This window comes from Vanellus vanellus (genome assembly GCF_965231255.1).
Source record: "Vanellus vanellus genome assembly, chromosome: 1".
NCBI lineage: Eukaryota > Metazoa > Chordata > Aves > Charadriiformes > Charadriidae > Vanellus > Vanellus vanellus.
This window is the reverse complement of record NC_138905.1, coordinates 195462415-195489560: the sequence shown is the minus strand read 5'-3', so window position 1 is coordinate 195489560 and position 27146 is coordinate 195462415. Positions and strand designations below refer to the sequence as shown.

Genomic DNA, 27146 nt, shown 5'->3' with positions numbered 1-27146 from the left:
AAAGAGTTCCTGAGAAACTGGAGCTTAGATAACCTCATTAAAAGCTATTTGAGAGGTGTTTCAGTTACATTAATACACTATATGACTACTGAGGATATCCATATGCTGCTCATATATAAAAACACGAATAAGTCATCTGTTGGGTAGCTGAGGTTTTTCAGTTATTTCTAAATGGTATACAGATATGATGGGTATTTGGATGTAAAGGATATTCACTGACTGAAGATGAATTTAGTAAATAACTTCCATCAATGTGTTTGGCTAGGAGTGTCACGTGATCTTTGTATGAACATGAGTTACCTGTTAGACCTGTAACTACCAAGTTCTGACATTTCCTGTGCCAAATACCATATGGAGAGACTGAGCGGTTAGAAAAATACATTTAAGCAGAGGTAAGTTTATTTTTATAAGCTACAGACAGCTTTCACAAACAGTATTTACCTATCTGAAAATATGTGCTGCAAAATATTTCATCTATCTCAGTATCATACCCAGATGTTTTTACTGAAAATAAAAAAAAAAAACAACAACCAGCTCTGGCACTGCCAAAAGGACATCCCTTGAAAGAACAGATGATATTTTCAATGTTGAAAAGAATAGGATAACATTTTAAAAATTATGAAAAAATAAACAGCATTTAAAATTATTCAGGCATGGAGCGCTAGGTTTATAATGACGAGGGATGGCACCACCCTCACTGCCTTCCTGATGCTGGTACCTCGGTCTCATAATTTCTTTGGGGCTCGACCTACTGTCTAGAAACCCAGCTCAGAGAACTGACCTCGCTGGTAACAGCGCTGTGTTGCTGTTGTGGCTGTGTTACTTTTTAGGTAGACGAGGTCCTTGGTTCATCTCACGACCACACAAAACCGTGTGCCAGCAGAAGGGTGGCAGCAGCAGTGGGTGGCTGGGAGCAGGGCGGTCCTCGTCCGCAGCAGGCCAGACCATGCTGAGTGCGAATGGGCATGCAACCAAGGTGACGGGGACATAAATGTCTTTGGGGATCTGAGCCCAAGAACAATCATCTCATTGATGTCCTGAGGGAATGAGTTCCCGAAGTCATTCCCTTATTTTTTATATTTTAACATTTTATTCTTGAATATAAAACTTCCATTCTTCTGAAAGACTGAAATCAGAGACTGAAATCGGAGTTCTGATACTCCTAAATTAGAAAAACATTGCTAAATTGTAATATAGAGGAAGAAAATTCTTGCTTTGATGGAAAAAGATCCATTCTTTCTTCCTTTATTGCTAAAAAGTGTGGCTTTTTTCACTCATAAAATATACAAATTTCAAAAGCCTTTTGTTTAAAAATGTTACTAAATCAGGACATTTTCATTAAAATGTGGAATATTCACACATTTAGAAATGGTTTTGATTAACATCCACCTTCTTAGACTACTATAGATCCTACAAATATCATAGCATAGGATTTTTTCAATATTTGTTAGTAATCCCATCAAAACAATAGGATAAAAAGTATTTAAAGTTCCACTTAAACTGATACTTAATTTCAGTGGCCGGCAACTAGACTGATTTTTTCCAGGAATAAAAACTTTGTGTGAAAATGTTTAAAGAAGTGTCCCCAAGTGAAGCCCACCTTGTGCAAACCTGGGGTTTAGAGGTGACATGAAAGAAGGAAAAGAACACAGAAGTACAGCCATATTCTTCTGTCCCCCTGACCTGCATTTGCCCGTGTCTGTCGTTGTAACAGCTCCACTGTGACAACTACTTGCTTACAACTTTGCTGCTGCAAGGACACGGAGATCCTCCCGTCGAAAAGGAAAAGTAGTGTTACGTGGCCAACAGATCAGATATGAGTGACATTTTTCACCTTGAGATATACCACTTACCTCCTACAGTAAATTAATTTGAGGGGGAGGGGAAGTCAAGTAAAAAGTGAACATAAAAAAACTGGGAAGAAAAAAATACAGGCCTTACTACAGCCTGGATGACAAGAACTGCAAACCCAAATCTGGCATAGGACCCTGCTTGATGTATCCTAATTTTGGATCATAGCTCCTACATTTCAATCGCACTGGAAAGCATCTCGAGAAGAACCACAACTGCACAAGGCAGAGACGCTTTTGAGAGTAGTTTCTTTATCTTGCTCTTACAGATCTGCAAAAAGGGAAATCCCCAAATTTCCCATGCTGTCTTTTTTGGAGCACCACAATCCTGACATCTAACCTAAATCTCATGCTGAGGTTTAAGCTGTTATACTGCTTGCTCTTCTGTCTTCACTATGGACTTTCGGGGGGATCATGTGCCACCCAGGCTATATTTCTGTTTGTTCATGCTAGGACAGCCATGAGCATGGTGACTCGTGCTCAGCCTGAGGTTCACTATAACCTCCTGGTTCTTCTTCATGGAGCTGCTACCCGTCTTGCTGTTCTGCATCCTGCATTTCTGCAGCTGATGCTCTCTCCAACCTTGCGCTTGTGCTTTAGGAGCATCCCACTTTTCCAGAACATTTTTCCAGTTTGTCAAGATAATTTCTGAACTCTACTCTTGTTCTCCAGCATAGCCACAGCCCTTCCCAGCACCACCAAATTTAGTAAGGATGCTCTCTGTGTCATTATCCACATCACTGGTGAAAATCTTGGATGGCACTGCATGAAGCGCTGCTTAATTCCACTTATAAAGCTCTTCATTTCTACCGTTGATGACTGAGAACTGCTCTTGCGTACAGCTGTGCAATCAGTTCTGCCGTTGTCCACTGGCTTAGACTTTATCGAAGTGTCACAGGAGTCAAATCCACGCCTAAATCAACTAAAATCGCCTTTTTCTTATTTTTCCTTTATCAAAGAGGGAAGTCAAATCCTTCCCACCCCAGCTGTTCCCACAGAGCGGCTGTTGTCGCTTACACATCCTTTTCTTACACTCTGGGTGTTCAGGAACCGCAGGCGGTGCGGGAGGAAAGGGGGGGGGGGGGCGGCGGGGGCGAGCGCAGCTCTCGGGCTGTCCACCGGTGCCCGCGGGCGCTGCGCGGGCGCTGCGCGGGGCGGTGCGTGCCCTGCGCGGGGCGAGCGCGGCCGGGCCGGCGGCGGGCGGCCCCCGCCGGGGGTCTCCATGACGACCCGCCGCCGCTTGGGTTGCCAGGGCGGCGGCGCCGGGGGTTGCGCCCCGGGCTTCCAACTGGCCGCGGCCAACAGCCACCGCCTCCATCGGCCGCCGCCTATATAGGGGCCGGCGGGCGCCCGGGCGGCCTCCTCGGCGGTGCGCGGCGCAGGGCGGCGTAGCGTCCTCCGGGGGGCCGGTGGCGAGCGGGGCCGGGCCGGGCAGCGCGGTGCGAGCTCTCCGGCAGCGCGGCCGACCGCCCGCCTGCCTTCCTGCGGGGCGGGAGGGGCTGCCCGAGGCGTAACCAAATATTTGTGTTGGTTTGGGTTGGTTGGTTCCCCTCCCCCCATCTTTACTTTGATTCTTTTTTTTTTTTTTTTGTCTTTTTCTCCGAAAGGTACCGACGTCGGGGCGATGCGCCGCACCAGTGAGAAGAGCCGGGGGGGGCGGCGGGAGCCCTGCCCCGCTGCTCCCCCCCGCAACAGCGGCGGCCGGGCCGTGCTGGGGGTGTTGGCGGAGAACGGGCAGCAGCGGCCCGGCGGCCAGGTGAGCCCCTCCCGCGGCGGCCGCCCCCCTCGCTGCCCGCCGAGCCGCCCCGGCAGCGCTGCCGCCGCGCATCCCCTACTCTTCCTTCCCTTCCTCGCCGATGGGCTGCAGCCGCCTGCCCGACTCCCCAGGGAAGCTCCCGCCTGGTCGCCCTTCCCGGGGGCCCGGAGGAGCTTCATGCCCCCGGCTGGGACCTGGGGTCGGCTGCCAGCCGCGGGCATGAGCTGTGCGGGCACCTTCTGTCGAGGCTGCAGGTAAAGGCCTGGGGGCGGTGGGGTGAGGAGTTGAATCGGGCTCCAGTTAACAAGCATGAGTTTCCTGAGAAACCCTGCTAGTAACCGCTTAGTCCTCATCTACTGAATCTCCCCCGTGGAAATGCTTTGAGCAAATAATCCCTTTAGTAAGGAAGGGACACTCGGTGAGACTTTGTTGGGACGCTCGGTGAGACTTTTTTGGGCACTTACACTCTAAAAGTGTAATGGGTGGTATAAAAATGGGAAGGACTTTTTACTAGGGCATGTAGTGATAGGATGAGGGGAAATGGCTTTAAACTGGAAGAAGGTAGGTTTAGGTTAAATATTAGGAAGAAATTTTTTCACACTGAGGGTGGTGAGGCACTGGAACAGGTTGCCCGGAGAAGTTGTGGATGCCCCATCCCTGGAGGTGTTCAAGGCCAGGTTGGATGGGGCTTTGAGCAACCTGGTCTAGTGGGAGGTGTCCCTGCCTATGGCAGGGGGTTGGAACTAGATGATCTTCAAGGTCCCTTCCAACCTAAACCCTTCTATGATAAGAGAAGTCTGTTCCCTGATGCTTATCTAAAAGTCCCACTGCTGTGTGGCTGGCTGTGCTCCTGTCAGGGTGCCAGAGCCTTCAAGAAGCTGAAGTTAACAGCAGGGTGTCTGCATTTCTGTTCCTTGGGGCCTCCTGGAGTCGTCTAGTGTGGCAGGGAAAGCGTGATTGTGCTGACTTACAGGCCCTAAAATAACAGCTGTTATGAGTAAACAATCTTTTCTGGGTCGTGACTGTGTGAAGCTCCTAACTCGGTGGCTCATGATTGCAGATGATGTGAAGGATTGTATCCTGGTCATGTGTTGTAGTCCTAGGGGTTGTGATGCTCAAAAATTCAAAATTTGGTTGGCAACTCAGCATAAAATGCACTCTTGCAGGTGAAGTCCTTTAAGTCTGTGACAGTGTCTGAGCACTTCTTAGTAACTTGCTGTACTTTAAAGCAGCTGCTCCTCCCCAGAATTGAATGTGGAGCAGACCCTGCACTTGCCAGCCCCACCAGAACCCAGCAGCACCCTCAACCTCATTCTCCTTGTGGGTAGGCACTGGAGATAATGCTATTTGCTGGATTCCTGGCGTTGGCTACACCTCACTCTTTCTGTGAGGAGTCTGTTGCAGCAAGACAGCAACAAGCAGTACTTCTGAAGCACCAGCTGTAGCTGGTGGTTTTTCCAGTTCACTTTTGTTATTGGTGGCTGTTAGACAAGGAAAGTGATTTTATTTTCTAAAACAAGTGATACTTACTGTTGTTTTCTTCCTGAGTTGCCCTCCCACAGCGTTGCTGTGTGCTCTGTTTCAGGGCACTACCGTTATCAGACGCTTCTCTGGCTCTGAAAACACCATCCCTTCATCTGGAAAAGATGAATTACCCAACCACATGGTCAATGCTGCATCAAAGCAAGGATTTTCTATCTACATAGATGAACCCGAACAGAAAGAAAACTACAGCTGCCAAGTGGCTGAGGACCTGGAGTCAAGCCTGTGTGAACTGGATACTAGTGCAATGAAATCCAGTATTCACCTACTACTGGATCTTAGTACAGGTAACTCCTGTTACTACAGTACAAGTACATGTAGGGTTGTTACAAATTATGGTGCTGGTAAGCTAGTGAGTAGTTTGTTACAATAAATTACACTTTAAGATGACTTGGTTTGTGTCTACATGAGGTACAACACTTCTGTGCTAGAAATAACAGGAGAAGGTGAAGAGGCTAATTACAAAAAATATCTTGCTGGTTGCTCTTACCTGTTAGGCTCTCCTATGGTTGTGGACACATCCTTCCAGTCCCAGCCCGAGGATCACATGGGAGATGCCATAACTTTGACCGTGGGAGAGTATGCAGAAGACATCCATCAGTACCTCCGAGAGGCTGAAGTGAGTGGCTTGTAACAAGCTTATAGGTATTTGTGGTCTCTGTGATGGGCTGCAATACTGCAAAAATGTATGGCTGCCCCAGGATAACTTGAGGCTGCCACTGAGCAAGTAGTAAAAGCCATCTCAAACTAGAATCATAAGCAGTTTCTAGATAGTGATCTGGAATCTCTGCATTCCAGAAATACCCCACTGTTGAAGTATCTCTTGATTCCTTGGGATGAAGCGTTCTTGCAGATGGGACTTGAATGCTGCAAAAATACTAAAGCAGTTGGATGTGATCTCCCTGACAGCTCTATTGCTATAGTGGTGTTTTTTTCTGCCTTTCTGTATCAGGGCAGTAAAGTGCAGTCTCCCAATAGTGTGTGTGTGTGGGGGGGAAATGTGATTTGTTCAAAGTTATTTTCAGGTCCCCTGAATGGCTGGTATGTGCTTGATGGCAAAGGCTGTCTATAGTCCAGGAAGTCTTTTATTATTCTGCTACTAACACTGAAGCTCATATCTCTTCAGTGTAGAAATACTACTTTCTGGAGATGCTGCTAATTAATACTACTGTCATGATAAGTATAGTTAGTAGTAATGAGTTATTAATATTGGAACAACTCATGCTCCTTTCAGTATAAATATTAACAAATGTTAATCAGCTCAGCCATCAATGGCTTTCATCAGGGTGAGTGTCCTGATTCTTCAGGTCTCTCTCCAAACAGGTAAAATTCAGGCCCAAGCCCTACTACATGAGGAAGCAACCAGATATCACAACAGGAATGCGTGCCATCTTGGTAGACTGGCTGGTGGAAGTAGGGGAAGAATATAAACTTCGGACGGAGACTTTGTACTTGGCGGTGAACTTCCTGGACAGGTTTCTTTCCTGCATGTCTGTTCTCAGGGGGAAGCTGCAGCTTGTAGGAACAGCGGCAATTCTTCTGGCTGCGTAAGTGTTCATGGTCTCCTGAAATGTCAGTGAGCTAAAACTTATTTTTGGACTGAGTCTTTTAGTTTAAGCATTGAAGCCTGCAGCCGCAGGTAACTTTTCATGATATCCCAAGATTAGCAACTTTGCCTACTTTGGCACTTACGAAATTAAACATTTAATGTTTGTGATATGAGGAACTGCAGAGGGAAAACCATAACAGCAGGAGCAAAACCACTACTGTGTTAGGCTGCTATAGGCTGTAATTGGCCTTGAATGGCTTTAAGTAGAGAAGGTACCCAACATAGCCTAGGAGTGCATGGTGTTTTGTCTGGAGCACTTTGTTACTGAGACTTTCTTTCTGAGAGCTTGCTGTTAGTCTAGAGCTAACAATGTGGGTCAGTTTCTATCTAGACTGGTGACTTGGAGTTCCTCTAAACATCTTTGCCCAAATTTGAAACAAAATTGTTACCTATCCTGGAGGAAGGACTAAAATAAGAGCTCTGGACAAGTCTTAAAGTCATGTGCTTATCCTGATATTGGTCCAGCAGAAAGATTTCTTTTGCCATAACTTTCAAGCTGACAAATGTGGCTTCTGTACTCCTTTTTCAGGAAATATGAAGAGATCTACCCACCAGGCGTGGGTGAATTTGTGTATATAACAGATGATACCTACACAAAGAGGCAGCTGCTAAAAATGGAACACCTGCTTCTCAAAGTGTTGGCTTTTGACCTAACAGCCCCAACGGTCAACCAGTTCCTCCTTCAGTATTTTCAGAGGCATGGAGTCTGTATGAGGACAGAGAACTTTGCAAGGGTATGAATTATCCTCCTTTAAAGACTGAGGGGGAGAAGTGATCCTAGAAGCACAATTGCTTGTATTTCACTAAGTTATCTGAGCAGGCGGGTTCTGCTACTATACTATGCTGTAGCAGAAGATACTCTTTTTCTCATGCCAAGCCCTATCTGGAACTGCAACAGGCCTAAAACTGGATGTTTGTGTGCTGAGACTTCTGGATAGATGTCTTGTGGAAATTCTGTTTGGTCTATCTGTCTGGTCAAACAGCCTGGTCTAGTCATTCTGCACTGACTAGGCAGCTGGGTGGTAGGAATCTGGTTGGTTTTTTTTTTTTTTTTTTCAACAGTGCCTGCATAGCAAGTGTGCTCTGAATGTGGTGGTACTATATATTGCTACACAACAACACAGCATATGCCTGCACAACTGCATAGGCAACCCTGCTTAGAAACAGAGTAACCCAAGCTTATAGCAACACATATGACCTGCTGCTTATCAGCAAAGGGTATAGGATTGTAGAGTGACTCTACTCCAACAGAGCACAAATTCTGTCCCTTTATTCCTGACCCCCAAGTGGGGTCCACCTATGTGAATAAGAGCCTTGGAAGATGGGAAGGGTGTCTTTTATTTTTACAAAACATGAATTTTCTAAGTCTCGATCCATAAAATTGTACCAGAGCTGATGATGAGACCAGAACTTCAGATTACGGTGTAAATTGTTTAGGCTTTGTCAAAGTGTGGTCTTTCTGTCTCCACTGAAACATGCTAAAGGTTGTCCTGTAAGATCAATAGGACTAGAATGCTATTTCTACCCTACCTACCCACGTAACTCACATTTTTTACATGAAACCGAGACTATTGGTAATGTTCAGTGCTTGCTGTATTGAACTGACTGTAGCAGCCATGCTCACTCTGTTTGAAAGACTTGTGTTTTTTTTTTTGTTCAGTATCTTGCAGAGCTGACTCTCCTTGAAGCTGATCCTTTTCTGAAGTACCTTCCTTCACAAACCGCTGCAGCAGCTTACTGTCTAGCAAACTATACTGTGAACAGGTCTTTCTGGGTAAGAACAACTGCATGTTAATGAGTAGTTCAAGCATTTCATGTTAAGATTAGAACTAGACTGAGAAGCAGGAGTAGCTTCAAAGTATGTTGTTAAAAGGCTGAAATCCCAGGATGAGTTGCTGTTCCTGAGCTAATGGGACTACCTGATAAATGAATGTTAAATCAACCTGAAATATCCTGCCCCTTCTCTGAAATGGGAGGGACCTTGCTGTCTGGCTCACTTACCTCAAGTCCGTACCTAAGGTCTTGTCAGTCTTTAATCTCCAAAACTCCTCCCCCAAAACCAAGTTGGGGCTTTCTGGGAGGGAGGAGAGAACTGAATGTGTCCACTTGAGTGCAGTCATTACACATTACACGGAGTGGCTGCTTTAATGCAAGCCTTGATAGGCCTCTCAGCTGTGTTTGGGAGGAGGAATAGCTTTAGCAGAGAGCAAAATCCAGAAGAGATGTAATGGATGCCACATGCTTAGAGCAGAAGGAGATTCATGTCAGATCTCCTGGCAACGAGGAAGACCTAGAGTGAAACTGATGGCAGGATACACTTGAATCCTTTTCAAGCCTAAAGAATCTAGAGCGAGCACTGATGTAGTGAAAATGGTTTCTGCTTCTGTAGAAAATGTATCTTCTAGATGAATGTTGCCTGCAATAGAGTAACACTTTTTTCTGCTCTGACCAGCCAGAAACACTTGCTGCATTCACGGGTTATTCATTAAGTGAGATAGTGCCTTGCCTGACTGATCTGCATAAAGTGTGCCTTGATGCTCCCCATTGCCAACTGCAAGCGATTAAGGAGAAGTATAAGCACTCAAAGTAAGTAACCAGGAAGCTGCTGTTCTGTAACTTGGAGGTTTACAAGCACAGGGTGACTCTGGTTTAGCAGCTCGGGCTACAGCTGCTGTAGCTGACAAACTTCTCATAGTGGTCAGCTTCTATTCCTGAAACCAGCTTCTGTCAGCCTGCCCAGGGGAAAACTTTTCTGACCAGGAGAGTAGTTCATACATAGGTATACGGATGTACTGGATAAAAATTCTTCTGCAGTGTTGCAGGATGATTCTTTTCTTCCTCGGTGTATGGCACAAGAAGGTGATAGCTTTAAATTTTTGAGCTAAACTAATATCTTTAGTGACTGCACTTCTATTCCAGGTACCTGCAGGTGTCTCTTCTGGAACCCCCAGCCGTTCTTCCTCTACAATAGAGACTGTGTATCCTGGACTTGGAGAAGACTTCCTCCCAGTCAGCAAAGCTGGCTTAATATTTCATAGAGCACTGCAGGTCATGTGTCTGTAACCATAGTGATTCAAATGTTTTTTAGCTAGTATTTTTTAATTAGATGCCTTTTCAAAAAAAGGGTATTAGACTATAGCTCTTAATATAACTGACAGCACTTTTAATAAATGTCTTATTACACCATTCCTCTGTGAATCATCAGACTCCTGTTAATATCTGTAGTAACAGTGACTGAAAAAGGTTGTGTTTTTTTTACAAAATCATTGTGAGCAGGGCTTTTAAGCTAGCTGGAGTGGATAAAGTGTGGCTTGAACCAACAAAACCTGACATCTCCATAGAAATGGGTGACTTGCTGCAGTATCTTATCTGTTTCTTCCTCTTCTATGAGACAAGAACATGCAGCCACAAGCAGAACCTGTTTTCTGGAACTTGTTTACCCTATTGCAGCAAAAGCATCCAGATGCAAGTGGTCTGTGGACTCTGAATTTGTGTGTAGAAGACCTCAATGTTGAGGTGAAAGTCAAACTTGCCTTTACTGAGGTGAATAAGGGGGATTCCTCTGCAGGGAGTTGGAAGAAGGGGAGATTGTGGCTGGCAGAGCCTTAGGGACACTTCAAACACTGGTGGACAGACCACAGTAGAGAGCAATGCTAACAGCTATGAAGAAGAAACTGTGGTGTTTAAGGTACTAGAACAGTGGAGTTAAGTGACATGGCTGCTGTGTCATACTTGTGGTATTGAGTTGTCTTACAGCATAGCTATCTGAGATGGCCTCTCCTGCCACTAGAGCTGAACATGTGTGCTCTGCAGTCCAGAGAAACATCACTCTTAGCAGGAAGGAGGGGGGTGATGGGTCAGGGCTATCAGCCGTCTTATCCTGAGCTGCTACACTGTCTTGTGGCCCCCAGTTATTTGTTAGTGTTTTTAAAGAACAAACAAAACACTACCTTGGGTACTCTTAAATGCAACCCCTGCCCAAAGTAGTTAAAAAAAAAAAAATAAATTAGTTGGTTATGTTGGTCAATGTGTAGAGAACTGTATTCAGCTCATCTATATGGCAAGGTAAGTCTAGGGCAATCTTTTACTGTAAGAGTTTAAAACCTTCAGTGCCTACTGCTTCCTCAGGGTAATCTTTGCAGGGCATTATGTGTTTCCCAAGCAAGAATATGCTTAACACTTGACATTAGCATGCAATTGAGGAGAAGTACTAAGTACCAGATAACAAGCCTCTTTAATTTTAAAACCTGTTTATACTAGTGTGTATGTCATGAGGTTCTTAACTTCAGGAGTTTCACTTCTCTCTGCATGTAAGACTGACTTTCCCCTGCTTTCTCCCTGTTCAGGCTGGTGAATCCTCCTAGCAATGCAAACGCTTGTATCCTCCAAAATGGAGGTAGTGGTAATGAATGATTCACTTGAATCAAAGTAAATAACCACCTTTAAGGGAGGGGGGGCCTTAATCACGGCATTTTCAGAGTTGGAAGGGACCTCTAGAGATCATCTAGTCCAACTCCCCTGCTAAAGCAGGATTGCCTAGAGCACATTACTCAGGACTGCATCCAGGAGGGACTTGAAAATCTCCAGGGAAGGGGACTCCACAACCTCCCTGGACAGCCTGTGCCACTGCTCTGTCACCCTCACTGTAAAGAAGTTTTTCTGTGGATTTGAACAGAACTTTCTATGTTCTAACTTGTGCCCATTACCCCTCATCCTGTCACTGTGAACCATTGAAAAGAGCCTGGCTCCATCCTCCTTCAACCCACCCTTTAGATACTTGTAAGTATTAATAAGGTCTCCCCTCAGCCTTCTCTTCTCCAGGCTAAAGAGTCCCAGCTCTCTCAGCCTTTCCTCATGAGAGATGCCTCAATCCCTTAATCATCTTAGTTGCCCTTTGCTGGACTCACTCCAGCAGTTCCCTGTCCCTCTTGAACTGGGGAGCCCAAAACTGGACACAGTATTCCAGTTGTGGCCTCCCCAGTGCGGAGTAGATCTACTGGCCACACTTTTCCCTATGCAGCCCAGGATTCCATTGGCCTTTTTGGCAACAAGGCCACATTGCTGGGCCATGGATAGTTTACTGTCTGCCACAACCCCCAGATCCTTCTCCTCAGAGCTACTTCCCAGCAGGTCTGCCCCTAACCTATACTGGTGCTTTGCATTCTTCCTCCCCAGGTGCAGGACCCTGCACTTGGTTTTGTTGAACCTCATTAGGTTCTTCTCTGCCCAGTTCTCCAGCCTGTCCAGGTCACGCTGGATGGCAGCACGGCCCTCTGGGGTGTCAGCCACCCCACCCAGTTTGGTATCATCAGCGAACTTGCTGAGGATACACTCTGTCCCCTCATCCAGGTCATTAATGAATATATTAAACAAAATTGGACCAAGTATTGACCCCTGGGGGACACCACTGGTTACAGGCCTCCAATTTGACACTGCTCCATTAATCACAACCCTCTGAGTTCTGTCCCGCAGCCAACTCTCAATCCACCTCGCTGTCTCCTCATCTAGCCCATACTTCCTCAGCTTCCTAATGAGGATGTTATGGGAGACAGTGTCAAAAGCCTTGCTAAAGTCAAGGTAGATGACATCTACGACTCTCCCCTCATCCAGCCAACCAGTTATAACATCATAGGAAGCTATCAGATTGGTCAAGCACAATTTACCCTTGGTGAATCCATGTTGACCACTTCCAATAACTTCCTGTTCCTCAATGTGTTTGGAGATGACATCCAGAATGAGTCGCTCCATTACCTTCCCAGGGACAGAGGTGAGACTAACTGGTCTGTAGTTCCCTGGGTCCTCCTTCTTGCCTTTTTTGAAGATCGGAATGATGTCAGCCTTCCTCCAGTCCTCAGGCACCTCTCCTGTTCTCCATGACTGTTCAAAGACGATGGAGAGTGGTCTAGCAATAACATCTACCAGCTCTCTCAGCACTCATGGGTGCATGCCATCAGGGCCCATGGACTTATGAATGTCCAGCTTGGCCAAGTGGTCTCTGACACGGTCCTCCTCAACTGAGGGGAAATCTTCCTCTCTCCAGACCTTCCCCTTTGCCTTCAGAGTATGGGATTCATGAGGGACAGCTTTAGCAGTGAAGACCGAAGAAAAGAAGGCATTCAGTAACTCTGCCTTCTCTGTGTCCTCCACCACTAGGGCACCTGTCTCCCTCACCAGTGGGCCTACATTTTCCCTAGTCTTTCTTTTTCTATTGATATACTCAAAGAATCTCTTCTTATTGTCTTTAACTGCAGTGGCCAAGCTGAGTTCTGATTGAGCTTTGGCCCTTCTCATTTTCCCCCTACGTAGCTTTGTTATATCTTGATAGTCCTCATAAGTTGCCAACCCCCTTTTCCAGAGAATGTAAACTTTCCTTTTTTTCCTGAGGTCCAGCCAAAGCTCTCTATTTAGCCAGGCTGGTCTTCTTCCCCGTCTGCTCATTTTTCGAGACAAGGGGATGGCCTTCTCCTGTGCTTTTAAGAGCACCTGCTTGAAGTATGCCCAGCCTTTCTGGGCACCTTTGCTCTTCAAAACTGCCTCCCAAGGGACACTCTCGACCATGCTCCTAAACAGGCTAAAGTCTGCCCTTCAGAAGTCCGAGGCGGCAGTTTTGCTGGCTCCCCGCCTTACTTGATCAAGAATTGAAAATTCTATCATTTTATGATCACAAGTTTCAGTCTAGCCTATGGAGTTCTTAGTCTCTTGCTTCAGACACTTTCTAGTCAAGTAAATGAATCTGTCTTGGTATTAACTGATAATGACAGATGTCATCAGATATCTCATGCTTATGTCTGTGTTATCCACTTTATAGTGTGGGACATGGATCCATGGACTGCCTCCATGCAGTGAATTTTCATGGCTTGTGGATGAATGTCTTAAAGGTGGGCTAGGAACTTCACTTATCCCTGCAGCCAACTCCATCAAAGTAGGTGACTCAGTGCAAAGGTCAGAGCCAGTGGTGCCCAGTTAAAACAAGGAGTGGTAATGTCTTGGTTGCCCATTTCACAAGGAAATGGTGCGTCTACTGAGGAAGAACCTTGCTAAATCTACGAGCTTGTTCATGGTTTTTCAGGCTGAGCATAAGGTGTCCTGAAACCCCACATTAATAAGCCTTACTCTACTTATAAGTAAGTAGAAGCTTGCTGATCTGCAGTTACTATGGTGTTGAGTATTTTGAAAGCAGTAACAAATGTCTCAAGTGCAGAACTGTTTTCCTAGTGTTATAGCAGTTCAAAGGCGTTCATATGGTCATGTCATGTAACAGGAAAGATCTTATGTTCTGATCTTATGGATAGTCTGTGACCAGAGTCATATCTTGTGTTCCTGAGCCAACAGATGTGGTGCATCTAACAAAGGAGGAGGTGGGCAGGTCTGAATTTACTGAACGCTTTACCATGTAGTGTCTTCCTAGAAGCCAGACTTTCCTTCTGTTTTACTTTTTTAGAGTTTACTTAGCTACAAGACCATTACAACAGTTGCATTTAAGTTCCTTGAAGCTTTAATTATCTGGTATAAAATTTGCCTGTTTTTTTTTTTTTTTAATATATCTGAAGATGACTGTGATTTTTCCGCTTCTTTGTTTTGTCATCATTTTGAAACTGGGCTAGTGGCTTAATCATTCTTTTAGTCCAAAGTCTAAAAAGGGGAAAATGGAAAAAGTTAAGGTGAGGAGTCACATAATGCTGCAGTGTGAATACTAATAACAAGTTTGTGCAAGGTGGATTAAATTTAATTTGTGAGACAGAAGAAATGGGTCTTGAAGTGGTCTTGGCTATAATCTGTGGTTAATAATGGCATTTTGAATGTTCCTGTTCTATTCTCACTTCCTTTGTATTTGTCTTACTCAGAGCAAGGAAAAGACTTACTGTTCTTGTATGTGTGAGCCTTGACTCTTCCAAGGTGAAAACTCGGTGCTACCTCCTCTCTTATTCTATGTGAATCATCACACTGAACTCCACCTACCCTTCGCGTGAGCTCTCCTCTGCAGCTGATACTTGAGAAAGGTATAAGAGATGCTTCTGTTGGGCACGTTGTGGTAATGAAGGTGAAATAATGCTGTTTATGCATCTGCACTTGAGTGCTTCATCTTATTAAAACACTTAAGAGTACTTAAAAGATGTATTGAAAATCAAGTATACAGGAATATGGATTTATAAGGAGGGAGATGAAAGCAACCCAAAAGGAATCTTTAAGTTTACTTTGATGCAGTGCCTATACAGAAAAATTAAGACCTGTAAAGCTCACAGCTTTGTGTGATGTATGAAACAAACAGGACCAGGCTTCTTGAAGACAGCCATATCCTGGAAAAGAAATAAAGGGGAATCAACATTAAAGACTAAACAGACACAATCTCAATACTTGACCATTCCACTTGGTGGCTTGAAGACCATGGCCACAAATAAGACCTCATTTTTTTCGTTTGTTCAGGAAATACTGAAACTGTTGCAGTTTCAGAATTGTCAAGCCTGATCTTGCTCAGTTAGCTCTGCTATGGAGATGAGTCTGACTTTCAGCACTTATATTTCTAAGGCAAAATATTGAATTCTATGCAGGTAACAGTATCTTCCCCCCCAGTTAAAATGTATTGGGACAATACACTAGGAATAAAAACTATTGGTGAGACAGCAAGCTGAATGCATCCAAGGAGCTTTGAGTGATCAATACTCTAAGTAGAGGGGGTTAGAATTGAGAAGTGTTGAGGATTTTAACGTTGACCCATGATGCTCAGTTCAAAAGCTCTTTAACATTGGTATTAGAAACAAAGAAAAAGCTCCCTAATCTTATTCTAGCAGTTTCCATACTATCATGCCATGACTTTCAGGAGAAGTGAATGTGCTTTGGTTACATGATCCTGACTCTTCTGTGTTGTAGCTAGTTGTTCGTTTTTTTTTGGTTTTTTTTTTTTTTTTAACCAGTAACTTCTAATGTTAAACTCTGTAGCTGCCTCTGGTGTCCTGAGAAAGCTGGGGATGTGTTGTGGATCTGTTGTTCCCTTCAGATTAAAATGGACAAGCAGAACTCAAAATAATACTCTATGGGAAGGTACTGATTTAACAACTAGCATCTGTCTTTGTTTTCCTCTTCTCTGGAGTGAGTTAAGGATATCTGAGGGGTAATTGGGTAATTAGGGAGAATGATTTAACTGTGGTCAGGACAGTTAAGCTATTAATTCGTGACTGAAGGGTGTCTGCCTTGCTGGGAAATCTGTCTGTGTTATTAGTCTCTGTACATACCTGCTTGTTGTCAGTTCTACAAATGACTAGAATTAGCTCTGACTGCTGAGTTTGGTACTTATTTTTGCCAGTGACCTTGAAGCAGCTTGCGAGGCTCCTCTTAAGGATGAGAAACAAGCCAGCAGCATCAGTGATTGCTTCCTGGAATTAAGCTTTTTGTCTTGCAATTTTCCTCAGCACCTGCTGTCCCAGAGCAAGATCTCATCTTCGTACACTGAAGAGCTGTGCAGACCCTGCTAAGCAGGTGTGAACTTCAGGCCCACCCCCTACCACTCAGGTGTTCTAGACCCCTGTCAAGTTGAGCCTCACGAACTTTTTTAGGTCCCCTCCTGGTTATAGTGGATGTATGTATTTCCCCATTGCATCAGGCAGTTAAGAGTCTTATTGAATCTTATTTTTAGCTCTTATGTCTGCTTCATAGTTCTTCTTTTGTATGGTAAACTCAGACTTTCTCTTGGATGCTTGTTCAGATTGCATCTGCTTAATACAAAAAATACCAAGTTTTGCATGATGAGATGCCCATAATGAACATCCCTGGCAACATGTTTATGGAGAATGTGCACTTTATCTGATGCTCCTGCAGAGATATAGAGAAACATTGGCTTAGAAAGCCTGTGCAATGAGTAGCTACTATAGCCAGTCCCAGCTCTTCTATGCCATGCTTGGGGTTTGTCAGTGCAGATGGCAGAAGTGCAAACACTGAAGAGAGTTAGCCCAGACAAACTTCCAGGACAGTCTACAGAAAGATACTGAGCATACGATACAGTTAATCCTAAAGTACATGCCTATCCTCATCAAATTAACTTGAGTCTAAACTAAGCCAAGGCAAGAAAGACCAGGCAGTCCTTATAAAGATGCTAAAATTATGGCTGTGTGTCCTGGAGTGTTGTATAGTGCTTGTCTAGTGAGGCTGTGCTGGTGTTGAAAAATAATTGCGGGCTGAGGAAGGACTGGTTCCTGGCCAAATGTCTGTCTCCATTTGGCTTGTTTCCACGATGCTTAGGGCTCGCTCCTTTTTAAGCAGATTTGTCCTGGGAGAGCTTCTTGGAGCAGGACAAAATAGTCAGTGTGAGCTAACAGGCTGTGTGGGTGGCTGTGTTCAGTGCTCATGCTTGCTGTCTGCACTTCTTTTGTCTTAGCAATGTGCCCAGAATGATGAAGTGTCCCTGTCACTAATACCAGTAAATACCTAGCTAAACCATAAGGGAGTCAGTCCTTGTCTTTCAGATGTTCAGACCCTCTTTATTTGAACACAGAGGAGCATTACTGGAGCCAAGTGCTGGAAGAACAGGCTCATGATAAAGCATTGAGTTCTGGCAAGGAATAGGTCTCCCTCCACCATCTGCAGCCAAGCTGCCTTTTCTGTGTGTTTATTATTGTTTGTGTTTTGATGTGTAAATAACTTGGAAAATTAGGAAAAAGAGCCCTAGAGCCTACAGTATTCAGCAGATTAGGCATTTGGTACTAATCCGTGAGCTGCTTAGAACAGTATACTGTAAACACTACCCCTATCTAGGCAGAAACTGGAATGTGACATGTAACTCAAAACAGGAACATCTTCCATTTGGTTCTTTTTGTCCCTCGTAAGGAGGGTAGCAATACCTGACAATTAACAAAATGGATGACAAAATAGACTGCAGATGAGCAACAACAGCAGTGCTGTTCCCCCGTGTGATAATAGAGTGAGATGTCAAGGTGGCAGAACAAGGTTCACCCTAAATCACATTTGTACAGTATGTGCTTAGGAACAATGTACCTGTCTTAGTGCTGTGATGTGTTGTCACCTCTATTTACTGAAGAGACACACAAGTATTCTCAGGTTCAGCTATACAAGAAAAGACTTTAAGCTTTTTGTTGTATTAAACCAGAAGCAAAGAGCAAATTGACTTATAGTGAAAATACTAGAGATACTGTATTCTGATGGTCTCCAAAGAATAAAACCAGAAGAGGGCACCAACGTCCTTGGTCTGTGGCTTGAGTGGAAAGTCAACCGAAGGGTTTCCCAAAAGGATGGTGGGCCAGAGCTCCAGAAGGCTATTTGGTTTTGGACTCATTTTTATGTGTTCTTGGGTAGGCTAGCAACATGTGGGATTACTGCAACAATACAGTTATGTTCAGTTATTATTTTTCATTAAATGTAACCAGGATTTAGTGAAGCCGCAATGTAAGATTGTCAGCTGTGCTGTCCAGCTCTCACACGTGGCACTCCAGGGATACTTGAAGGAAATAACACAACTTTTCAGAACATCCATAGTCTTGTACTGTGAAGTTCGACTTTTTTGCACTTGTTTATCCAACACTTTTGGTTAGATCTTTTTCCTGGCTATACAAACCAGGCTATCTGATATTGACTTAAACTTAAAACCTGCTTCAGACAGGATAAAAACATGATGGAAGATGTTAATGCTCATGACACAGGCAGGTGTTCTGTTGAAACAGGTCTGATGGAGGAGCATCTCCTTATATTGCAGGTTGGGCAGATGAAGCTTTTGTAATATTACAGAGCTTGTATGATTTGTGCAGGAAAGAGGGCAATTCCTGCCAGATGATTCAGCCCTATTTGGAGGAAGGGGAGAAAAAATTAAAAAATCAATGATAATTTTAAAGTTAGAATGTGTTGTTTTTACTCATTGAAAACTTCAGTATTAATTCTTGTTTCAAGGTAATCTAGCCAGATGGAGCATGGTTAGGTAAGATAATTATTGCCCAGTTTGTGGTATTCAAGTGTCCTTTTTTTGGATCTTGTTCTGTTCCAAACTTGACACAAGTTTTACTTTCACAACCTGCTCACCCATTCAAATCTATACTTTTTTTCTTGTCTGCAGCTATTTCTAAAATGCATTTGTTCTCGGCTTTAGCCTCTAAATAGGAGGTGCACTGGTAGAGTCAATGGAAAGCTTGTATTCAGAGCAGTTGTCCGAGTGCTGCTGCAGTGATGTAACATTATTCAATGCAAAGCTTGTCAGTAAAACATTTTTTGAGTCGCATGTAAAGGTTTTCTCCTTGGACAGTTATGTTGCTGAGCTGTGACTGAGCCTAGGTTCCTTATTCTTTTTGAGTTTTTGCAGATATCTATACAGATGTATTTTAAGACAGTTGCTGAACCAGTTGTCATGTGCACAGGGGCATGGACTGCCTGAGGCACTCCATGGACATTGGCTAAAAGAAAACAGTAGCAGCTTTCCAGAGGTGTTGCTGTCTCTGAGTAAAAGAGGTATGGGTGAGAGCAGACCATGTTCGCATCAAGCATGAGTATCTTCAGTAGGCACTTGAGCACCCGTGAACAAATGCAATTTTCTGCATATGCCTGTGCATCTGCTAGCTGAGCATTGTACTCCTTCCTCCTTTTCTGTCTTCATTCAGTGACTGCTCACAACTTTCAAATGATGTGGAACGAGGATGTGGCTCTGCAGAGGCTCCTTTGCCAGCAGGATAATGCTGCGCAGGGCTCCTGGCCCAGAGCCAGCAAATAATAAATCTCCCATCATGCAGGACTGACACACTAGTGCTGACCAGAGCACACCCATTCTTAAAAGCATCTCCCTGCACCATGTTTTACCCATGAAGTTGGTTTGTAATCTTTTTTTAGCTAGTTAGCCTTTATCACCTGGTGAAAAGACAAGCCCAGCAGGGAGTTAACAGGCTCTGATGGCTTTATTTTTTTCAGGAGGTAATCAGGACAGAAAGCTCTGCTGCAGTTTGACAGATTATGCCTCACAAAACTGCACTTGCTGTAAATAGCTTCTTGTCAGTGCATGAACATTAGGCCATCATGAAACTCACAGCATAGCCACTGCCAGTGCTCCCAGACCACTGAGCTGAGCACTATGCAAGGGATATACGAGTAGGTTCTGCTGTTTAATACCTTTTTCTGGGCCAATTCAGAGGTTACAGTCTGGGAACTGCTGATCTTTGTAACTTCCACTTGTGTTAAAGCAAATGCTGACTGGACTTAAACTGGGAAAATCCTTTATTTTATTGTTACATGAAATCTCCAGAACCTTTCATAGCTATCTTATAAAGAGAAAATGAGTTTTTTAAAAACAAAACAAAAAATAACCCCACCAAACTTAGGTTCACTAGTCTAATTACCAAGATGACTACATCAATACTGTACTGAATTGTCTCAAGTGAACACAACATCAATTAAAAAGTTGCTGTTTCCGTGGAGAAGAGGAACTTCTGGATGCTTTGGGATGGCAAAAGCTTCCACAGGTGGTTGGTAAGTGTCTGAAATCCTAATATTTTAGAATCTTTAGGGTTTTTACCTTGTATAGTGTGACATGAGTGATCGTACTAAGGATGCTCAAGGAGATTTTGGGAATTTCTTTGTGCTAATTCATATTAAAGATACTGAAAAATTCAAGAGTAACATTAAGTGCAATGGTACAAAATTCAATGTAGCATTAAAGCTAAAAACCCCATCCTCATTATAGCATTAAATGCAATGAATCTATCTGCCCTTGTTGGTTTATAGGTGACTTTGCTAAAGGATTCACGGCTGCCACTGGATTTTTGTTTATTACCCTTTTTGAGTGCCACTATCTCAATCTAGTAAAAACTTCACTAAATCTCATACTGTCTTCAAACAGGGCCTGCATTTCACCTGACATATAAATGACCCAAAATCAGTAGCTTCTTTCCTTTCTCTAGAAACAGGGAAAGGCTGTTATGAATACTGCATGCAACAGTACATGTTATAGAAATATTCAACATAGTCTAACTAGCCAATGATTACAATATTGATTATCTGTAGAGAGCTGATTCTATATCAGCTCATGAAATGTTAACCACAGCTTCTTTACCCCGTGGTCAGAATTTAAGATAGGAGCATATTTTACAAATATTTTGACGACTTATGCTCTGTGTCCAGGGTTGATGGTGACAATTTCTGAAAGCCCATCAACAAAAGCGGTGCTGAACTGGAATTCTGCATTGTTTGGTAAAAGGCTCGGTTCCTTGCATTTTTCTCTAAGGGAAGTTCTGTATGTCACTGCAGAGAGCCAAGCAAATACATGAAGCCTTCAGTGCTCACCAATAAGAACTTGGACCAAAATGAGTGGGTAGTCTCATTATAGCTGATCCCATTGTGCGGGTTGAATAGGAGCATGGCTTCCTCCTGTTCAGAGAGCCCCTAACATGATCACTCTTTTGCTTAATTCATTAAGTCTCGCTTGTATTCATTCTGGCTTTAATAAATGTTTTGTAGGGTCCTGCTGAGCAGAGTGCTTTTAATTTGTTTCACCAGTGGTTCTGCTTTCTGGACCTTTTAAGTTAGTCTGTGTATGAACAGTCTCGCATTGTATTTCAGCCATAGAAGAAACCTATATATGTTGAGACAAGGGGTATGTTAGGATAGTTATGGGCAATGGTTAACTAGAAGGCCTGTTGCAATTCACATTTTGGCGAGGAAGTGATTTAGTTTTTTGCTCAATATAGAGTCAGAGTGTATGAAGGTCTTAGTTGACACTGCATAGATGCATAGCTGTTTGGTTTTTTTTTAAAGTCAAAAGAGATTATGAGGCTTTCTGATGCCTTTTATACCTGTTTAACTGTGTTTGATAGCTGCTAAATCACCCTCGATATTAGAATCTCTATATTTTTAACTTCTATGTATTTGATTATAATTTCAAGTCCTTTAGTGTTTTCCTTTTCCCAACTAGGTTAAAAAACCCTTCACTAACTGCATTTACTTCCCATGTGTGAATGTAACTGCAAGATGAAGTTATCCCATGTTTTTTCTCTTCTAAACAAAACAGACCGAGGTTTCTATTCTTTTCATGGTAATAAATTATTTCTGGCTCACGCATGCTTATAGCACGCTTCTCCACCTTCTTAAAACATGGGCATTAGAGGATGCAAATCTCGTCGTGGTCTCATGAATGCAGTAGCTGCAAGGTACACAGTCCCTGAGGAAAGAAACTTTCTAATGAGTATTGAGAGTAAGTGCTGGATGCTACATGCGGCTGAAGATATGACTGACTCTCACTGAAGCCTGCTTCTAATGAAAGCTGATTCACCGATATTTTTTTTCCCAGTGTATACAAATCAAAGGCAGTCTGTCTGTCTCCTGGCAAGTTACCAAAGCCATCAGTTAAGCTGGAGTTGGCCAGATGTCTTCCACATTGAGAAGCACTGCTAATATATACTAATTGTGATTATTATGCCAGTATTAAATATCACCATCTGTTTTTATCTGAGGTCAATGCCACTGAAGGACTTTCAGCTCTTCAGGGTATTTCTTTGAATTTCAGAGGTGACGGCGTGGATTTTGGTCCGCATTTTGTTTCTAGTAATGCTTATCTCAGTGGTGCTTGGATGGTTAAACATGGCTGGGAGGGACTCTACCTTTTTGTAAGTACAGTGGAAGCAAATAATTAAGGACGATAAACAGTTTATGTGGGTAAAAGTCTGAAGGGGGCAGGTGACTTAGTGGGGACAGACACAGCAAAGCCCAAGGTGTACAACGGCACCTTTCCCTTGGTATTTCCAGGCAGGATTTTGTTGAGGCCTCCGACAGGAGATGTCTTGGAGGGCTAGAGGGAGGGCAGGCCTGCCCTGGAAGAGGGTTGAATCCGGGATCATCTAATTAAACAGACATATTGGGTGACAGTAGTAAGGTATTGGCAGTGGAGGCTGCAGGGCGGCCTCTGTGAGGAGAGACAGCAGTTGCACTGTACTGGACATGGGTGGCTCCAACAGATCCATGGCAGGGCACGGCTGAGGCCCTCAGCCAAGGTGGTGGCATCTCTGGGAAAGTGTATTTAAGAAAAGGTGGAAAACACCAGACAGAGGAGGAAGCTGAGGGAAGAACAAGGCCCCAGAGCAGCTATCCCCTGCAGCCCATGGAAAGAATCCATGCCAGGGCAGGGAGAAGCGTGAGGAAGATGGAGTGGCAGAGAGGAGCCATGACAGACTGACTGCCACCCCTGGCACTGCTCAGAGCAGGGAGAGGAGCCTGGAGTGAAGCTGAGCCTGGCAAGGTGGGTAGGAAAGCTGTTTTAAGGTTTGCCTCTTTGTTTCTCACTAATCAAATCAGTAGTTAAATATTTATTTTAATTGGTAATAAGTTACTTTTGCCCAACTTGACTGTTTTGTCCATGACTGAGGCAGCAGGGTTTGTTTAACCTGGAGAAAAGGTGCCTAATGAAAACTCAATTGTTTTCAACTGCTTGAAGGAAGCTCATTAGAAAGCCAGAATAGGGTCTCTCTGAGAGGCATAGCTGAGGCTGGGAGGCAGCAGCAGCAACCTGCAGCAAGGGAGGCTCTCACTGCACACGAGGAAAAATATTTCAGCATGAGACTGGTTAAGCACTGGTGCAGGTTGCCCAGAGACACTGTGGGACCTCTATCCTTGGAGGTGTCCAGAGGTGAATGGGACAAGCCTGGAGGACCTGCTCTGACTGTGAGGTTAGCTATGCTCTGGGCTGGCGGCTTCCAGCGGGGTGATCTAACCTGGATCCTTCTGTTGTCCTGCAGGATGCACTGATGGAATGGGGAAACATAACTGTAGAGGGACTGGTTTTGCCCTGTGTTCCTATTCAATATGAACAGCTAAATGTTAATTAGAAAGACAATGAAGGATAAAAAGAGCATCATTATGTAAAAAGGTGTGGAGTCGTTTCCCAATCACCTGAGCTACTGAGCAACAAAACCTCCCCCTTTTAGTACATTACTATGTGTCCTTGTTTTTATATATATACGTACACATACATAAACATATACATACACATTGAGGAAAAATAGTGAAGGGTTGTATCGAGGCTGCCTATGGTAAGTGCCTGACCTGAATTGAACACCATGACATCTAAGGCTGAGAAAATGCTGACAGTTTGGGGCACCTATTTCTGATACTTGGAAGAAAGGAACCATGGTCACTGAGAAACTGTCCAAGTGCAAGTTAATCCTCAACAGTAAGCAATCTTCACAGTTGAATCTTAGGATGTATAGTACTGCTTTGGATACATTTTGCAGAGCTCAGGTGAGTATAGACACCAAACAGCAGTTGTTTTGCTGTAGCTTTGAATCACAGAGGTGTTGCTCTGCTGCCATACATGCCAGAAGTATGTAGTTCCAATTAATTGTGTATCGTACATGTCAGTAATATTTTTGGTTTATCAATGTTTGTCAAAGCCATGAGAATGAAAATATTGTATTCTGCTTTGGGAAGAGTCTGCATCTTTTTTTGCAATCAACTTTATTTGACATATATCTGCCTCCTGCAATCTGGTGGCTTTACCCTCAGAAGTTTTAAATGGGTGATAGGAAATTTATTTTAATGGTAAAATTCTCTACAGCTGTAGTATGTAGAGGAATTTCTGGTTTTTTCCTCCCTTTGTGTGCACCTATGCATATAGCCTCTGACTGGTTTGAACATGTTCTTGGTCATCTGTGTGCTGACACCCTCTGTTAATTTTGCGATGCTGCACAGAGCTTCATTGTGAGATCTGGCACCTGTAGCCTTCAGTTCTGTCACATTCATCTGTCATAAATGATGACAGAAATGGTGTCATAACAGTTTTCATAAATGTTTTCAGGCTCATTTGATCCATTGTGCTGACGTGCGGAAATGAGACTCCAGAGACTCCACAACTGAGAAGGTTGTAAAGTAGGTATGTTTATTCAGCACTGGGCAGCACGGGGGGTCGCCCCACCACAATTGTGCATGCCCAATGCAGCGGCCTTCTCAAATATATATAGTACTTAATTACATAATCATTAGAACACAGGAAGTTCCGTTCAAATACACGGAAACAGTTCTTTACGGTGAGGGTGACAGACCACTGGAACAGGCTGCCCAGGGAGGTTGTGGAGTCCCCTTCCCTGGAGATTTTCAAGACCCGCCTGGATGCAGTCCTGAGTAATGTGCTCTGGGCAATCCTGCTTTGGCAGGGGAGTTGGACTAGATGATCTCTAGAGGTCCCTTCCAACTCTGATAATTCTGTGATTCTGTGATTCTGTGATAAGATTTCCCAATACGCCTATACATATGCATAACCTGTCCCCGCTTCATATTAAAATTAGCTCTAAGAAGTTATTTTCATAAACTCCTCCCAACTGCGCTTGCGCAATGTCTCCTGGTGGTGGTCGCTGAGGGTCATGACGATGAAGGCTGATGATTCCTCTTCATCACCGCAAGCAACTCTTTGTCTCTGCGCAGACTCAGTTCTTCTTTGATCTTTGTCCAGACCGCAGGGTTGGTTTCAGCCGCTTTTCAAGGCATACTCTTACTTGTTATTAGGAGCTGTCCTTGGCAATGTCTCAAGACTTCTTGCTTCGTCCATTTTTTATCAGGCCTGTCCTTTAGGTTTGGATCACTACTAGTCAATCAGTACACAATGTGTAATTGTCTCTATCATATACCCCTGACTCAGTGCCATCTACTACTATGATGAACAGAAAAGTCACTTGATAACTTTGACATTCATACCCTGTAAGATGAAATAAACCCAATTCACTCCATGGCATCCAGTTATTAGAAACAATTTTGGGCTAAAGTTGAACTTGTGTGTTGGGTGTGAAAGGCTCCATTGACTGACCCAGGCTGTGGGGAAAGTTTTCAGGAGTGCCTGAATGACCTAGGCCTAGGTCTTCTTGAATTTGAGACTTATACTCTTGAATTATTTAGATATTTTAAAAAATTTACACCAGGTAAACTCTATGGAAAGCATTTAGAGATTGCCACTAACTATCTGTTCTTACTTGAGATTCTGAGCTTATGTGGTACATCGGCTGCTAGCTCTGCTGAGGGCCTGGGATGGGAGGTGTGTCAGGACTGGTAGTAAAGCTTTACCAGGGTTTACTCTGCAGCTTGTTCTCATTTTGAAATGCACTGCAAAGTATATTAAACAATTCACCCACCTCTAATTTATTTTAACTGATTGCACTGTTAGTGTGGTGATAGGTGGTTCTAAACTGGCAGTGTTTCTTTCATGCTATTTAGGAAAATCTCATAAGTATTGCAGAAACTGAAGTGTTGTAAGGTACTGAGAGTAGAGATGTGACATTCTGGAGTCTCAGTGAAGGTTTGGGATTTTCAAAGCAGTGCCGGACTCAATTGCTAGCACCTTCTAAAGTGGAGTCATACTGCCATTTCTTGATCATCTTACACTTCACTAAACATTGTGCCATTGATTTTGATTATGGCAGCAACTTACAAGAGTTTTCACATTTCGAAGTGACTATGTAAACACATCCACTCAAATTTCCACAGGAACCAGGGCTATAGAAAAGTCTCAGCAGTAATCTAACAAGAAATGTTTATTCTGTTCACAGTTGGCAGTACTGCTTATTTACATATTGCCTCTACATTAATAATTCTAGTCGTAATTGATTTCCATTTCTGGCAAAGACTGAATATTGCATTAGATGTGTTGAGCAGATCAGCAGCTGCAGTGTTTATAATCTTTTACCCTTTTGTATGTTTTATGGGAAATGGCTTTAGGTCCATATTGGTATTACCTAAGTGGAGTAGCTTAATGCATTTTTTGTACAGTTCCATTTTTCCGGGGACTTTGCACAATTGTTTTGCAAAATACTATGTTTATAATTTCCTAGAAACAGATGTAGTGTTTACTGACTGACTAAGAGGAGCCTGGGAGTTATGCTTCAAACTGCTTTGAGGCAGAAAAGTAGGGTGGGATTTTTAGAGGCACTCAGTGTTGATCTAATCTTTATTCCTGTTGAAGTAGGTGGGAGTGTCAGAACTCCTAGGTCTGCTCAAAGGAATGATGTGAAGCTTTTTACAGTAAGTTTAGCCTCATTTTCTTACAGTTTCTCTGTCTACAAAAATGAAGGCAGTAATAATCCATCGCAGCCATGTCAGTTAATGTCTAGTAAGAGGAACAAAAAAACCCTGTTAGTTTTGTATAGCAGGAAAAGTTGTGTAATAACTTCATTTTTTCTGGTTTGGTGTTAGAATGATCTCCGTTTCCCTCCCTTCTTTCACAAAAAAAAAAAAGAAGCAAGGATCTGAGTAACTGGACAGACATCTGGGACTGGTGACATCTGGTCAGAGAAGGGTTTTGGTGAAGAACAAAGGCAGCTAGTAAGGTGAGACAGATGAGGTGCAGAGATAAGTTGTTGTTTGGAGCTCACCAAGTCTTTGCAGCCCACGACTTAAGGAGCTAGAAGGGGTGAATGTGGGGAGAATGAGGCTG

General features: G+C 43.6%; 1 protein-coding gene across 1 annotated transcript; it reads left to right on the top strand.

Annotated features, from left to right (window-relative positions):
- Positions 1-3474: 3474 nt before the first annotated feature.
- On the top strand, positions 3475-9745 carry CCNA1 (cyclin A1; the record flags this gene model as incomplete). Its single annotated transcript, XM_082486358.1, has 8 exons — positions 3475-3606; positions 5192-5435; positions 5646-5767; positions 6472-6695; positions 7287-7491; positions 8418-8531; positions 9210-9343; positions 9677-9745. The coding sequence occupies 8 exons, from the start codon at positions 3475-3477 to the stop codon at positions 9726-9728; spliced, it is 1227 nt and encodes a 408-aa protein (XP_082342484.1). The 3' UTR covers positions 9729-9745.
- Positions 9746-27146: the final 17401 nt, after the last annotated feature.